Source organism: Clinocottus analis, unplaced genomic scaffold (genome assembly GCF_023055335.1).
Source record: "Clinocottus analis isolate CAN_PGR_092001 unplaced genomic scaffold, fCliAna1.0.p SCAF_11, whole genome shotgun sequence".
Lineage (NCBI taxonomy): Eukaryota > Metazoa > Chordata > Actinopteri > Perciformes > Cottidae > Clinocottus > Clinocottus analis.
In genome coordinates, this window is record NW_027175832.1 from 20,354,233 (window position 1) to 20,368,811 (window position 14,579).

Below are 14,579 nucleotides of genomic sequence, written 5' to 3' on the forward strand. Positions count from 1 at the left end.
CTTCAACATCAGTTCTTAGTAAACGACTCTGCTTCTGTCTGAAAAGGTATCTGATTGATCAACTAGGAACCTTAATCTCCATTAACGACTCATAAGTCGTTAGTGAAGTATCATACTCCACTAACGACTTCTGCATAAATAACCATCTGAATGAATCCTCCTGTGTTTGTGGAAGACAAAGGAACAGTCCTGACACCAACGAGGACTCTCTCCATCCTGGAGAGGGACGTTAGCAGCTGTTCAAGAGAAGCCCTGCAGACTTCCTGCTCAGCAGCAAACAACAGACACTAATCAAGAAGCACATGAAGAACCAGATCAGCTGTAAACAAAACCTTTTGGTTGCAAAAAGCAACAAGTGATATCAAACTCATGCTCATGGAATGAAGACAAGACAAAAATACTTTGTTTCTGTTTGTTTATTTATCGTGTAAACATTCAGTTTGTTCTTACATCCCATCAGTAAATGACTATTAATCACTGAGTAGACAAAGTAAGTAAAGACAACTAAAATATCTAAACAAAGGTATGCTGCTTTCTCTCTTCAGAAACATGCAGTGGAAGAGAAACAATATAAAAGCATCAATACAAATCAGACTTAGAGAAGATCAGATGATGAGCTCTCAGCAACAAAAGTGGAGACTGAATGAGTTGAACCCTCATATGACTTCTGTCTATTTCATCTCAGCAGCGTCTCCAGAGGAAAAAACGCAAAGTCCAGCATAGAGCGGCTGAGTGAATGTGGTCTGGACTCTATGGAGGAGAGTCATGGTTTCAGAGACGCTGTAGAAGGACAGAACACCTGCAGTGTGATCCAGGTACACTCCAATCCTGGAGGACTGAGGACCAGAGACGGGAGTGTGGACTTTGTTGTGAAAAGATGTGTAACTGTTTTTGAGACATCTTAATGCCCAAGATTTGTCATTGAATCCAAAAAGACATTCATCTTCGTCCCCTTTTCTGCTGATGTCCTTGTATGCGACTGCTACATAAACTCTTCCTCCTCTCCACTCCACCTCCCAGTAACAACGTCCAGTCAGACTCTCTCTGCTCAGGACCTGATAATCATCAGTGAATCTGTCTGGGTGACTAGAATAAGACTGACGTTTACTCATGAATCTTACTTTTCTGTTCCCATCAGATAATAACAGCTGTCGGTTTGCTGTGTTTGGATCCAGTGTGATGTCACATGAATACTTTAAGAATCCAGCTCTGGTCGTGGGCTCTGGTGGTGGCAGTAAAACATCCACTTTCTCTCTCAGGACGTCCTGCAGTTCATCTCTGACTTGTGAAACAGCCGCTGTCACGTCCTCAAAGTATCTCAGAGGACGGGTGTTGATGCTGGATGAGTGTGTAGACTCTCCGAGTGGTGGCAGTGAGGGGTAGTTGAGTAGAAACTGGTTGAGATCCTCTGTGTGTGAGAGCTTCTGCAGCTCAGCGTCGTTCCTCTTCAGCTCAGTGATCTCCTGCTCCAGCTTCTCCTGAAGCTCTCTGACTCGACTCACTTCACTTCTCTGCTGGGATCTGACCTGCTGCTTCACATCAGAGCTTCTTTCCTCCAGGAGACGGATCTGCTCGGTGAACATCTTCTCACTGTTCTCCACTGTTTTATCAGCAGAGAGATTGATGGCCTCCACCTCCTGATGGAGCAGCTTCACGTCCTTCTCTCTGTCCTGGATTCTCTGCTGGATGTTCAGTCGATTCCCCTCCAGCTCTCTCTGCCTCTCGGTACTTTCTGCTGCAGCTGAGACTGTGTCGTGGCCTTCATGTTCATCCATTAAGCAGAGGTAACAGATACACTGCTGATCAGTACGACAGAAGATCTTCATCACCTCATTGTGACGAGAGCAGATGTTCTCCTGGAGCTTGTTGGAGGGCTCCACCAGCTTGTGCTTCTTTAATTGAGGCACATCATGATGAGGCTGGAGGTGGTTCTCACAGTAAGAGACCAGACACTGCAGACAGGACTTGAAGGCCTTCAGTCTCCTCCCAGTGCAGAAATCACAGGCCACATCTTCAGGTCCAGCGTAGCAGTTATCAGCAGCAGCAGCAGCTTGGAGTCCAGTCTTCTTCAGCTCCTCCACTAAATCTGCCAACATGGTGTTTTTCCCCAGGTCAGGCCTCGGTGTGAAGGTCTTTCTACACTGAGGGCAGCTGTGGGGTTTCTTCCCTTCTTCTGTATCCCAGTGGTCTTCAATACAGTTCATGCAGTAGCTGTGTCCACAGGGAATAGTCACCGGATCCTTCAGTAGATCCAGACAGATGGAACAAGAGAAGGCCTCCTCGTCCAGCTGAACTCCTTTCTGCGCCATTTTGTTTCTTCGCTTGTTCCTGTTCCTTCACTAATCTTTACTGAATGAGGTTTCTGCTTCAAAGAAGGCAACATGTGTTCAGACTGGAGCTGCCTGTCTTTTACAGTAAGTAGAAGAGGGAGGAGCTATCAAGCTGTCATGTGATTGGACAGCACCAAGATGGGGTGGGAGCTCCACCAATGGTTGGTCTGTCTGCTTAACAATCTATCATTAATCACACAATCAATGTTGATTACTAGCAAGATAAACTATTTTTAAGACACTCTTAAAACTAAAGAAAAGAGAATGATTGAATTAAAGAGACAGATATAACACAATTGCCACTGATTCTTACTATTATGTAAAAGTTGATAACATTATTTTATATTGTATGTCTAATTATTATTTTTTAAATGTATAAATAAAACTTTGGTTCACAGTTAAGCTCACACAGCTTTAGCAAGTTGATGATAGAAACCAAACGGTTGTACTTGAGACGTTGGGGACATTCGAGCAAGTGAGTATCATGACAAAAACAACCTTATAACAATGGAAATTATTCCTTTTAAACAGTGAAATACTACAAAGTCTGGAATGTTAAAAGAGTAGATTTGTTGGCTACATAGTATGAATATTTGTTTTTAAATACACAAATATCAAAATAAAACCTTGGTTCACAGTTAAGCTCACACAGCTGAGGCTGAACACAGAAGAATCATTCAGGGGTGAGAACAAGGACAGGTTGAAAGCATCAAAATACAAGTTTAGCGAGATGATTAGAGAAACCAAACGGTTGTACTCTGAGAAAATCAAACAGCAGTTATCAGTAAACGACTCTGCTTCTGTCTGAAAAGGTTTCTGATTGATCAACTGCGAACCTTAAGCCCCGCCAACGACCCATCAGTTGTTAGTGAAGTATCATACTTCACTAACGACTTATGCATAAGTCGTTAGTGAAGTATGATACCATCTGAATGAATCCTCCTGTGTTTGTGGAAGACAAAGGAACAGTCCTGACACCAACGAGGACTCTCTCCATCCTGGAGAGGGACGTTAGCAGCTTTTCAAGAGAAGCCCTGCAGACTTCCTGCTCAGCAGCAAACAACAGACACTAATCAAGAAGCACATGATGAACCAGATCAGCTGATTCTGCTGTTTGAGGCAACCCCTTTATCTCTTAACAACGACACAACGTAAACATTTCTATGAAAGTACAGGCATTTTGCCATGTATTTATTCATGACGTTTTATGTCTTTTGTAACATGTGAAGTTTTGAATAAAAGTCTTAAAATAAGAAAATTCTGCATCCCCTTTTAATGTTTTAATGGGTTAGGGTTAGGGCTTTTGAATTGTATTTTCTTTTGGATTATGTTTTGATGGTTTTATCTGAAGCACTTTGAATTGCCTTGTTGTTGAAATGTGCTATACAAATAAACTTGCCCTGTCAATGTGAGTAGTTCTAGGAGATTGTGGTGCCAACCAGCAACAGATGGTTTGGCGCTGTCTAGCCAATGCTGCAAGATGGATAACAGAGAACAATTCAATATTATAAAAATAATAATAATAATAATAATAATAATAATAATAATAATAATAATAACACATTTTCTACCATTGCAAACAGGACCAATAGAAAAATAAATCAAACCGGGCTTATAACATCCTCGTAGTCAAAATGCATAATTCAGCATGTTCTGACAAGCTGCCCGTATTCACCAATAAATAATAAAGACTTAAAACAACTATCTGTGGTAAGTGCACGGTCACAATCTAGAGCCACTGTGACTACATTATGTCGCACTACATGTCCACAACATCTAGCTTGTTACTGGTTACTATCGCATCGCTTTCCTCGGGTGACTCTCTCCGTGACTTCAGCTGTGGTTGCTTGTAGAGAGTGTGTCGCTGTCCGTAAAAAACACTGAGATATATCGGTCCCAAAGTGGGCAACGCCGGGGCTTTTGGGCCTGGTCTGGGCTAACTTGCGTGCTAGCGTGCTAACGTTAGCACGCAAGTTAACGTTCGCTTACAGTGAAATTAGCGTGCTAACGTTAGCACGCAAGTTAACGTTAGCTTACAGTGAAATTAGCGTGCTAACGTTAGTACGCTAGCGCTAACGTTAGCACGCTAATTTAACTGAGTTCAACTGGAAAGTAATATGCTAACGTCATTAACGTGTGTTTGTTCGTTAACATTAGCTAGTTGTGGTCACTTTAGGCTATATAATACTAACGTGTTACCTTGTCATTAACAATAGTTTGCCGTCCACATTGAAAAGTTAGGTGACAGATTGCAAAAAATGCTAACAGGTTAATGTTAGCTAACATCCATCCAAAATCCTTTTTTTTAGTGTATGCACTTATGGTAAAGGGACTTATGTACTTTATAAACATGTTTTTAAGCTGCCATTCATAAATATTTCAGGTAGTTACTCATCCTTACAGAATCTGTAACATCAGTGATGTCACAGAACCCGTCAAAGGCCCAGTTTTAGAACCCAGGAGCAAGTTCACTCATATAGTCTCACCAGACTCCTTCCAGCCTCAGAGGAACCAGAAGACAGAAGTTGTTGGGAAAGTCTTCAACAGCCTTCAGTTATCATGGGCATCGAATTTGGAAAGCTCGAAGCTGCAGAGGAGATACGCGAGGTTTCCTTCATGGAAACCCCACACGAGCAACGCATGCGACCCTACGAAGAGTGGCCCTTAACTTTTGTGGACAATGGTAAGCTTTATGTCCATATTTTAATTAAAGTGAGTAAAAACATTATTATTCTGTATATAATTTACATGTTCTCTTCTTTTTTTCCTCATCTGTAGAAACCATGAGTAGCCGTAAGAGGAAGACCGTCGCCGATGACGGACCAGCTCCAAAGAATAAGAGGGACTTAGACCCGCTGGCCATGTTCAAGGAAAAGTACCAGCAGCAGAAGAAAATTGGCAAAGGAGCATATGGATCTGTGTTTGGCGGCTACCGCAGAGCGGATAATCTACCTGTAAGTGTACCATGTTCTTGCACACATACATACATACACACACACACACACACACACACACTAACGAAAATGTTTTGTTCATATCTTGTAGGTCGCTATCAAGCGCATCTGCATAGATCCAACGCTCCTCATGCACAAAGACGCTAACGGGAAGCGGATCCCCATGGAGGTCGCCATCATGCAGAGCCTGGCGGCCGAATCGGAGCCCCTTTCGGCACCCGTCCAACTGCTGGATTGGTACGATCTGGGGCGGAAGGTGATCCTGGTGATGGAGAGGCCGATGCCGGCCGTGGACCTCGGACAATACATTAAAAACAAAGGTGGCTGCCTGAAAGAATGGGAAGCGAAGGTAAGTAAAAAAGCTGCTGCATTCAAGCTCAGAGTCACGGCCATGATCCCTCATATCGCTCGTTGTTTTTTGTTCCTCAGGTTATAATGAGGCAGCTGGTGGACTCAGCCCTCTACCTCAAGAAGAAACACATCTTCCACCGGGACATTAAGGTTGAAAACATCCTGATCGAGACCTCCATAGGCAAGCCGCGAGTTCGCCTCATCGACTTTGGTTTCAGCCGCTTTGACGAGGAAGGAGATGCTTATCACATCTTCTTTGGTAAGATGTCCAGTTATACACCTGTCTTTTCACTAACTTTACCCATCAAAACATAGCTCCTCCTAATCAATGTCTTTTTTTAATAACTTTTTAGGCACTCATCCCCCCCCAGAGTGGTTCCGTTGGTCCGAATACGAAGCCGGACCCGCTACAGTGTGGCAGCTGGGAGCAGCGCTCTTCGACATGCTTCAGAACCCGACGTTGAGTAAGATGAAGCCCGACCGGACGATCACGAAGGTTTCCCAAGGTAGGAAAAAATACACAAAAAACATGTCGGCAGACATAAATCTGTTGATCTGAGTTCACGTTACCGGAGCCATCGCGGTTTCTTCACCTTTCTTTCTCTCTCCAGATTGCCAAGATTTCATCAAGATGTGTTTCCTGGAGCACCCGGACGACCGCTTCACCCTGGAGGAGCTGAGGGATCACCACTGGATGAGATAGTAACACACACACACACACACACTTACATTTGCATATGTGATATTTGCTATATGTGATATATGGAGCATATGTGATATATGGAGCATATGTGATATATGTGATATGTGTTACACATGTGATATGTGTGAATATGCAACATATGTGATATATATGACCTTGTGTGGTCGCAGCCCAGCCGTCCGAGGAGAGGGGATCTCTCTGTAAATTGCCTCTCCCGAGATTTCTTCCCATTTTGGGGAGTTTTTTCTCGTTTTCTCAGAGAGCTCGGGGCCTGGTGCTTTGAAAATAAATCAAATTGAAATAATCTTTCCTTTCTTTCAGTGAGTTAGTGTTTGTATATAAAATAAAGTGCATTGCAAATTTCAATAAGCGGTCACTTGTATTCCTTTTTCTCTAAATACATGAAAGCAGCTCAATTGCCAAAAAAAATCCAAAGCGATCAGCCGGTCAGTATTCACACACTCAAAGTACAAACAGGACATCTCCAGCGTCAATAAAACATATCCAGCAAGTTTGGGGAGGTTTCAACAAACTGTCATTTATTTATGGCCGACTATCCTGCGAGTTTAGCGTTGATTAGACAAAAATAACATCTGATCTTACTTTGATCGGTGTTGTGCATTTGTAGCGCCCCCTGGTGGTCGACCAGATGAAACCTTCAGGGTTTGTTTCAGGCGCTCTCGTGGTCATCGTATCCTGAGAGTTCAGCTGAAAGTGTTTCCTCTAATACATGAAAAATGGTGGAAAATCTAGACAGATTTTCATTGTTATTGAGGATTTTCTACTTTAAAACATATGAAGAAAAGAAAAGTGGTACACGGTTGGTTCTAAGTTTTAATTGGGTAAAAATAAATGGTTTTCTATCGTCTGGCTCCTTGACATCAGGTGAATAAGCCACGCTGCTCTCCGTGTATATAAATACTCTTTATGCATCACGTCCATGTTACATTCAAAGGAAATAGAAATACAACCAGCAGCAAAAGTCACATTCAAGTCATCGGAGACGTCGTCACTTTCAGCCTCCCTGAGGCACCGAAACTAAATAAATAAAAGACATTTTAAATAAATAAAACAACCCCAAACGAACGAGGGTCGAGAACACAACCACAACCGACAGATCAAAAAACACAATTTTCAAAACGTCTGGATTTAAAGAGATATAATTCATCCCAGTATCAAGTAAAAAATGGCATTCATCAAGTTGTTTTGTGCTCATTTACAATCTAAATCTCTGAATCCTGTCGTCCTTCCTGGTCGTCCGGTAGGTGAGATCCATTTGTGAAGCAGGTTTTCCCCTCAAGGAAACCTGTTCATGTTTACAGAAGATGCTCGTATCAGGTATCAATCGAATACGCCGCTCATGGACTTTTAAATGGTGAATCACTACTGGACTTGTACACTAGGTGGTGCTGTTCGGTTCTCTGTACATGTAATCAGGACGGCTGGTTTTTGACCGCATTCACAAACACTGTGCTGGTTCCAGCAGCATTGTGGGAGTTATGGTGGGCGTCACAGGGGCCGTGTCATGTTGGACCACGACACCGAGACAATAAACACACGTTACACCGCTCAAGCTGTTTGAGATCCTTGAACCAAAGCTGGGGACGCGACGTGGAGGCAGAAGAGTGACGCGACAGCCCAAGCAAATATTGGAGGTGGAGGCACCTCAGTAGCCCAGCTGGAGGCTCCTTTAACCCACCTTTAACCCACCTTTAACCCACCTTTAACCCACCTTTAACCCACCTTTAACCCACCTTTAACCCACCTTTAACCCACCTTTAACCCACCTTTAACCCACCGTTAACCCACCGTTAACACACCTTTAACACACCTTTAACCCACCTTTAACCCACCTTTAACACACCTTTAACCCACCTTTAACACACCTTTAACACTCCTGATTCAAAAGTGACGCCCAAAGTGACGTTAACCTCTCGCACGTCAACGGTTTAGAGTCGTATTTTAGGATGAGCGACGATGAAAAGAGTGGAGCAGACTGCGAACTCTACGCTCTGTTTGTATCAGGAAAACACAAATATGGATGTAAGAACCCATAAAAACCCATAAGAACCCATAAGAACCCAGTTCTCCTTCAAGGAAAACTATGAGGGGCGTAATCCAGATTAAATAAACCATATAAAACACTTTCAAAATAGTGGCAAAGACCTGAAATGTTACATGTATGTCATTCAATTCAAAATGAATAATTTAATTAATATGACGTGATTTGTTTTAATATGCTTTGAATTTTTAATTTGTGGGCAATGTAAATATAATAAGACACAAACACCAGAGTGAGTCCATGTAACGGTTGGGGTTGTTTCGGGGGACCAGCCCCAAACTATTCTAACTCATTCAGAAAAACATTTTAGAAATCTGCAGAAACAGGAAAAAAGCCCGTCTTGTCACCAGCAGGTGCTTCGTCCCGCACGGATGATGTCACACCGATGTCACACGGATGACGACCTCTCCCGAGTCGCCGTCCTGGCCGAGGTCGTTTCGGGGCGCCAGGCCGATGCAGAAGGGGGCCAAGCAGAGGCGCGTCCACGGCCGCGGCGGCCCGAGTCGCGTGGGGGCCCCCGGGGGGGCCGAGGGGCCGTCGGGCCCGAAGGCGGCCAGGGGCAACCACAGCGTCCTGGGGGACAGCGAGGAGCGGCCGGTGCTCGTCTCCTCCACGTCCGTGGCTTTGTCGTAGCTCTGGACGTCCCAGTGGAGGTTGACGGCTCGCCAGCGCACGAAGACGCCGTACACCGCCGCGCCCTCGTGCACGATGAGGCCTGAGGCGAGGACAGAAACACATCGCAGGAAGCGGTTATTGTGGAGGTGAACACCTTTAAGTAAGGCTGACGCTTCATGAAGATTACACAGCTGTGTTGTTATTGTGACCTCAACATCATCCAAAACAATTAAACCCATTGTGTGTAAAATGTTGATGTTTTTTAGTTCTACACAGTGAAAAAAAGCCGCAAATTCATCCCAAAGAACACCGACGAGTACAAGATGTGTACAGGACATGTTATGTCCCCATTACATGAGAAAACATCATAAAATATGAAGCAGAAAAATGATGTGAAACATGTATTTGGCGACGTTAAACATTGAAAGGGGTTAAATTGAGCCTGAAGGTAACAGGAGGGTTTCACAGACAAAACAACCCAACTTCTCAACTACAAAACCACCATTTCTTCCTCCACCTGTTACCTGGAGTCACATGACCGACCCTAGCTTCAAGCCCGTTAGCTTTTTACTTCCTTCACGTTCTCCTCTCTCGTTCAGAGGCTCACCTACGCAGACCAGGTCCATGAAGCCGTACATGCCGTAGCAGATCTGGAAGAGGACGTCGCGGCGCTGCCAGACGGCCTGCGGGCTGAGAGCCGACCACAGCAGCCAGGAGATGCTGGCCACCAGGAAGAGAGAGCCCAGGAACACGGCGATGATCTGCACCTTCTCCACCAGGGTGATGGTGATGGACTGCCACTGCACACGGGGGGGGGGGGGGGGGGGGGGGGGGACACCACAATGAGACACACAACTTCAAAGAGACACAAAATGACTACAAAGAAACAAAACAACTTCAAAGAAATATAAAACAACTTTGACACAAAATGACTGCAAAGAAACACAAAACAACTTCAAAGAAACATAAAACAACTTTGACACAAAATGACTGCAAAGAAACACAAAACAACTTCAAAGAAACATAAAACAACTTCAAAGAGATGCAAAATGACTACAAAGAGACATAAAACAACATCAAAGAAACATATAACAACTTTAAAGAGAAACAAAATGACTGCAAAGAAACACAAAATGTCCACAAAGAGACAAAAAAACAATTTTAAAACAACTGCAAAGAGTTGAAAAATTGTCACAAAAACACGAAATAATTGCAAACGGACACAAAATGTCCACACAGAGACTAGAGCGGCCCGTGAAGTGCGTTACCTGCCACGGCGTCTTCATGTCGATGGCGATGACGTGGAAGCGGTAGCAGCAGAGCTCGCAGGTCCAGCAGCCGCGCTCGCTGATCCACTTCAGCAGGCAGTGCTGGTGTGTGTAGCGCACCGAGCCGTCGCACCGGCACGGGTTCAGCAGGTCGCCCTGGAGGAGCAGGAGAGGTCAACAGGTCACATACGTCAAGGTCGAGCTGCTTTCAGGGACTTCGACCGTTTAAAACTCGGTCCGGACGGCCGAGTCCCACTTTCTCATCCTGTAGAAATCTTGTTTTCTGATCTTTCTTCTCTCCCAGCGGGTCGTCCACCAAACACAAATACACAACTTCCCCCAGAGGGCTTCAGCAGCGTCGCTCAGACCGATGGTCATTTCTCATGACTGGAGCTTTTTGACCCGCCGGCCGCGAGACGCACATTATTAACCCACGAGGTCAGCGGTCGTTGACCTCGTGGGTTTGACGAGGACCTCGGAGGCTTCGCTGGACTCAACTGAAGGCCGGTCAGCGACGGATAAAACCAACACCGAGGAGGATTTTAATCTGTGGGGATTCCTCCCGAAGGGGCATCGGACCACACAATGTGAGAGTGAACGCTAGTTTGTTTTACCTTCTAGTTGTTTGAGATTAAAAGCTCCACTTACTGGCTTTCTATCACCTGCATGGTCTTCATCAATGTGTGAACTTTCTACAGGTCCTCGAGTCAAGATCATTTTAAATGAATTCTCCAACACAATCTCAACTCGCTTCTTCTGGAGCTTTTGACTGTGGACCTCATGGTCTTCCTGAGGAGGTTGTCAATTATCTCCAGGAGAAAATAAATAAAATAAGTGGGCCTTGAGTGAAGATCAAGAGAGACAGTAAGGACTCCTTGAGTTGTGTCAAAGAACTGTAAAAAACTAATAAATCGACCAAAAGGATCTTAAATCGAGCTCCGCTGGACGAGGACGGCAGGAAGTGACCCTTTAGTTCGTTCTGCACCAATCGTCCACGTTGCAGTGATGTCATCGTGAAGGTCAGTACCTGTGATGTCATGTAGTGATGTCATAGCGACTGGGAATCAGCTGCTTCCTCAGGTACAGCTTTGAGTTGAGATTTTAGTCGTTGTCAACTGCAGTTTGTAGAAACAGCAACAGACAGATGATAATCTGGCTTTTTTTCATATTTAAAGTGTCAAGTTTCTTGTTTGGCGATCGCCTTGAGAACCGGCGAGCTCTCGAAATCAAATATCGGTCCGGACCCGGAGGCCCGGATTAGATTAGATTAGCTAATAGTCCTCAGCCCACGTCCAGGAGACAGGATGCTCACGCAGGCGGGCGACGAATCAACCAACACCGACCCCGATGTCATCCCCAAACTAATAAAGCTGCATCTCTGCAACCACTAGAGCAATACTTTTGATGATCTAATAAATAAAGAGTATGATGTGCGTTGTGTGTTCAGACGTGTAAATATCAGTCTATATCTTACTGGTTATGAGGGAATGAAGACGTGAACTATACAGTTTGCCACAGAGCTCATACGGGCTCCACAGTTTTAAACAAGTGAAATTGGGTTTTGTTTAGAGTCATAGACTTTTAGAATGAATGAAATATGAAGGAGAGTCGCATCAGTCAGATAATCCCTGCGAGGACCAGCCAACCTCACCTTCACTCAACTTCAAACACACTTTCACCTTGCTCAGCAGCAGCTGCTCGGTCAGCAGCAGGTGAGGAGACCCGGTTACCTGCTCTGCGCCCTGGAAGCAGATCCTGCAGCTCGGGGTGGGGACGCAGGTCTCGCTGCTGCAGCTCGAGTGCATCATCGCGGGCCTCCCTTTGCACGAGCTGCCGCCGGCCGCCGCGTCCTCCTCGCTGGACACGTTCCCTGCGGCGGCGGCGTCTCCGTGCCCATTGCGCGCATCATCACCACCATCACCATCATCTTCATCGGCGGCGTCGTCCTCGTCATCCCCGCCGCCGCTCCGGCCCTGCTCGCCGGGCTCCGGGTCGCTCTGGTCCCAGGTGTGGCGGCGGGTGCTGCCGCCTGCTGCCGCCTCTCCCTCCTCTGCGCTCATCCTCACACAGAAAATGTTTTACAAAAATAAAAAATAAAAAATAAAAAGTCTTGAGCCGACAGGTGACGATCCCCCGCGACGCAGCCTGCGGGCTCCGCGGTGAAGCAGCCTCCTCTCCGGGGACACGCAGCCGGGCCGAGGGGGCGGTCTCCCGGTGAGAGCTGCGGATCAGCGGCCGGACCCTCCCCGGTTCTGCGGCGCGTCGGTCGGCGGGAACCGCCTCATGCGCTCCGGAGACCCGGGGAGCGTTTACAAGCCTCCATGCGCATGCAGACGTCCGGATCCCCTCCTCCTCCTCTTCCTCCTGCTCTTCTTCCTCCTCCTCCTCGTGAGGAAGACTGCTCCACACAGGACAACCCGGGTTACACACACTCACACACACACCTGGTGGGGTAACTCCCCCTGCTGACGTGCTCTTGACCCAGAATCCTCAGCTGCAGGTCACGTGATCCTCTCTCTGAGGATCTAGTGATCATAACTCTGAATGAATAAATGCATTAAACTAAAAATAAGAGATACACATTAATGACTCATATAAGTAAATATAGTTTATGACGAAACCTTCACATGTGATTCATCATTTAGTAATATCTATATTCAGTAAATGTTCAGGCAGCAGGAGGAGAGCGAGTGTGACGTGTTAATGAAACTGTTTACTTCTTAAAGGTTAAAGGTTTTAATTATGAGCTGGACAGAGGAAGCTCTGCAGGAGGAGGAGACTTCTCCTGCAGCAAGAATCTCTCTCTCCATCTCTCATCTCTCCATCTTTATGCGTTTTCTTTGGAGGATGTCCATCTTTCCGGGGAGCGGGGCAGTAATGGACTCTAATGCAACAAAGGAAATGATCCACTCACGTCCAGTCACTACCTACGAGGCAGCGATCAATACCCTGCAGGGCCCCGGGGCCTCGGGGGCAGAGAGGGGATGGATCAGGGGGATTTATGAATATACTTTTAGACTTTACCTCCCAAACCAGCTCTTCATCTCTCCGGCTAATATTTACTGGAGGGAAAATGCAGGTTGATGTCTTCTTCTGCAGGATATTTAAATGTACGACGCTCAACAGAAGTCACAGGTTCATAAATGAATAACGACTCACCTTATTAAAGGTTCATAAATAATTCACTAATGCTTCATACGTCAGTTAGAAGCCATTAATAGGAACGTTTGTGTTGCCACGCTGTGACGAATCCCTCTTACTGCCTTCAGTTGGATTTATCAATAATAAATCAGCTAAAGGTTATCAGCTTCTTAATATTTAATAAGCCAATGAGTCAGACGTTAGATTTATACGCTTTTCCTCATTCCAGCTTCTCCAGCGGGACGTTTAGGATCACTGAGGAGCCAAAAAGTTGCAAATGTTAACAAATTAAAAACGTGTCGTGACGAAGGAGGATCAGAAGCAGCGTTTGGGGGTATTTCACAGACCTGGCAACCCAAAAGACATTCAGAAAATAAGTGACAACCCAAAAGAAATTAGTGGAAGAAGTTGTGGACCTGGCAACCCAAAAAGAAATGTATATGTTGTGCATAACTCAGCGTAAATGAAGGTCATGAACACACAAATGTAACACATTTACACGACTTTTACTACAATTTGGGGATTATATTTTTTTCAAGGGTGTTTCCAGGCCTGGAACGATTCCCATTTTACAACTCCATGACTCTTCCAGGTTCTCGATGACGGCATGAACTCCTTTACAAACCGTGAACGTGAGAAAACTGAATTCAAGCGTCTTGAATCTTCCGTCTGGCCCATCCTTCTAGTTATGAGAATCACCTCCTCCCACGGCGCTGATGCCTCTCAGCCAGAGTCGTCCTCATCAATTAGTCTCCTTCTCGCCGTCGGCCTGTCTACAACCCCCCCCCCTCTCTGTCGACTGTCAAACACTCTCCCAGCCTGCAAAAAAAAAAGGAAGTGGAGAGCCCTGCCAAAGATAAAGTGGAGGACCACAAACAAATGGAGTAACTGAGCTCGTTAAAGGAAAGAGGAGGAGGAGGGTCAGCATCCTGCTGCAGCCGCGATCAGCTTTCCATGACATCATCTGCACGAGGCTCAGTCATCGATGGAGCCCACGCACACCTGCAGAGGAACGACGAGGACGAGCGTCAGAGGGAGCGCAGACGAGACGAAGACGACTCAGGAGCGCGCCAGAGAGACGAGATCTAAAGGGGGTTCACAAGATTTTAGGTTCCTCATCTCACGACAAACACGACGGATGATGGAGGTTTGAGG

General features: G+C 45.7%; 3 protein-coding genes across 3 annotated transcripts; 1 reads left to right on the forward strand and 2 right to left on the reverse strand.

Moving 5' to 3' along the window:
• Nucleotides 1-583: 583 nt before the first annotated feature.
• On the reverse strand, nucleotides 584-2,372 carry LOC137779244 (tripartite motif-containing protein 16-like). The gene has a single exon (XM_068566847.1). The coding sequence runs from the start codon at nucleotides 2,307-2,309 to the stop codon at nucleotides 672-674; it is 1,638 nt and encodes a 545-aa protein (XP_068422948.1). The 5' UTR covers nucleotides 2,310-2,372; the 3' UTR covers nucleotides 584-671.
• Nucleotides 2,373-4,806: 2,434 nt separating this feature from the next.
• On the forward strand, nucleotides 4,807-6,642 carry LOC137782066 (serine/threonine-protein kinase pim-1-like). The gene is made up of 6 exons (XM_068571158.1): nucleotides 4,807-5,013; nucleotides 5,109-5,284; nucleotides 5,376-5,633; nucleotides 5,714-5,894; nucleotides 5,989-6,141; nucleotides 6,247-6,642. The coding sequence occupies exons 1-6, from the start codon at nucleotides 4,890-4,892 to the stop codon at nucleotides 6,336-6,338; spliced, it is 984 nt and encodes a 327-aa protein (XP_068427259.1). The 5' UTR covers nucleotides 4,807-4,889; the 3' UTR covers nucleotides 6,339-6,642.
• Nucleotides 6,643-6,906: 264 nt separating this feature from the next.
• On the reverse strand, nucleotides 6,907-12,377 carry marchf11 (membrane-associated ring finger (C3HC4) 11). The gene is made up of 4 exons (XM_068566861.1): nucleotides 12,014-12,377; nucleotides 10,284-10,439; nucleotides 9,623-9,815; nucleotides 6,907-9,115 (listed from the first exon to the last, which is right to left on the reverse strand). The coding sequence occupies exons 1-4, from the start codon at nucleotides 12,341-12,343 to the stop codon at nucleotides 8,778-8,780; spliced, it is 1,017 nt and encodes a 338-aa protein (XP_068422962.1). The 5' UTR covers nucleotides 12,344-12,377; the 3' UTR covers nucleotides 6,907-8,777.
• Nucleotides 12,378-14,579: the final 2,202 nt, after the last annotated feature.

What these genes read in the sequence shown, in the direction of transcription:
- LOC137779244 (XM_068566847.1), bottom strand. Translation starts at nt 2,309, where the DNA reads ATGGCGCAGAAAGGAGTTCAGCTGGACGAGGAGGCCTTCTCTTGTTCC.
- LOC137782066 (XM_068571158.1), top strand. Translation starts at nt 4,890, where the DNA reads ATGGGCATCGAATTTGGAAAGCTCGAAGCTGCAGAGGAGATACGCGAG. An exon ending in CTTAACTTTTGTGGACAATG is followed by an intron (nt 5,014 to 5,108) that starts GTAAGCTTTATG and finishes CCTCATCTGTAG; the next exon opens with AAACCATGAGTAGCCGTAAG. An exon ending in GCAGAGCGGATAATCTACCT is followed by an intron (nt 5,285 to 5,375) that starts GTAAGTGTACCA and finishes CATATCTTGTAG; the next exon opens with GTCGCTATCAAGCGCATCTG.
- marchf11 (XM_068566861.1), bottom strand. Translation starts at nt 12,343, where the DNA reads ATGAGCGCAGAGGAGGGAGAGGCGGCAGCAGGCGGCAGCACCCGCCGC. An exon ending in ACATGAAGACGCCGTGGCAG is followed by an intron (nt 9,816 to 10,283) that starts GTAACGCACTTC and finishes CCCCGTGTGCAG; the next exon opens with TGGCAGTCCATCACCATCAC. An exon ending in CATGGACCTGGTCTGCGTAG is followed by an intron (nt 9,116 to 9,622) that starts GTGAGCCTCTGA and finishes TCCTCGCCTCAG; the next exon opens with GCCTCATCGTGCACGAGGGC.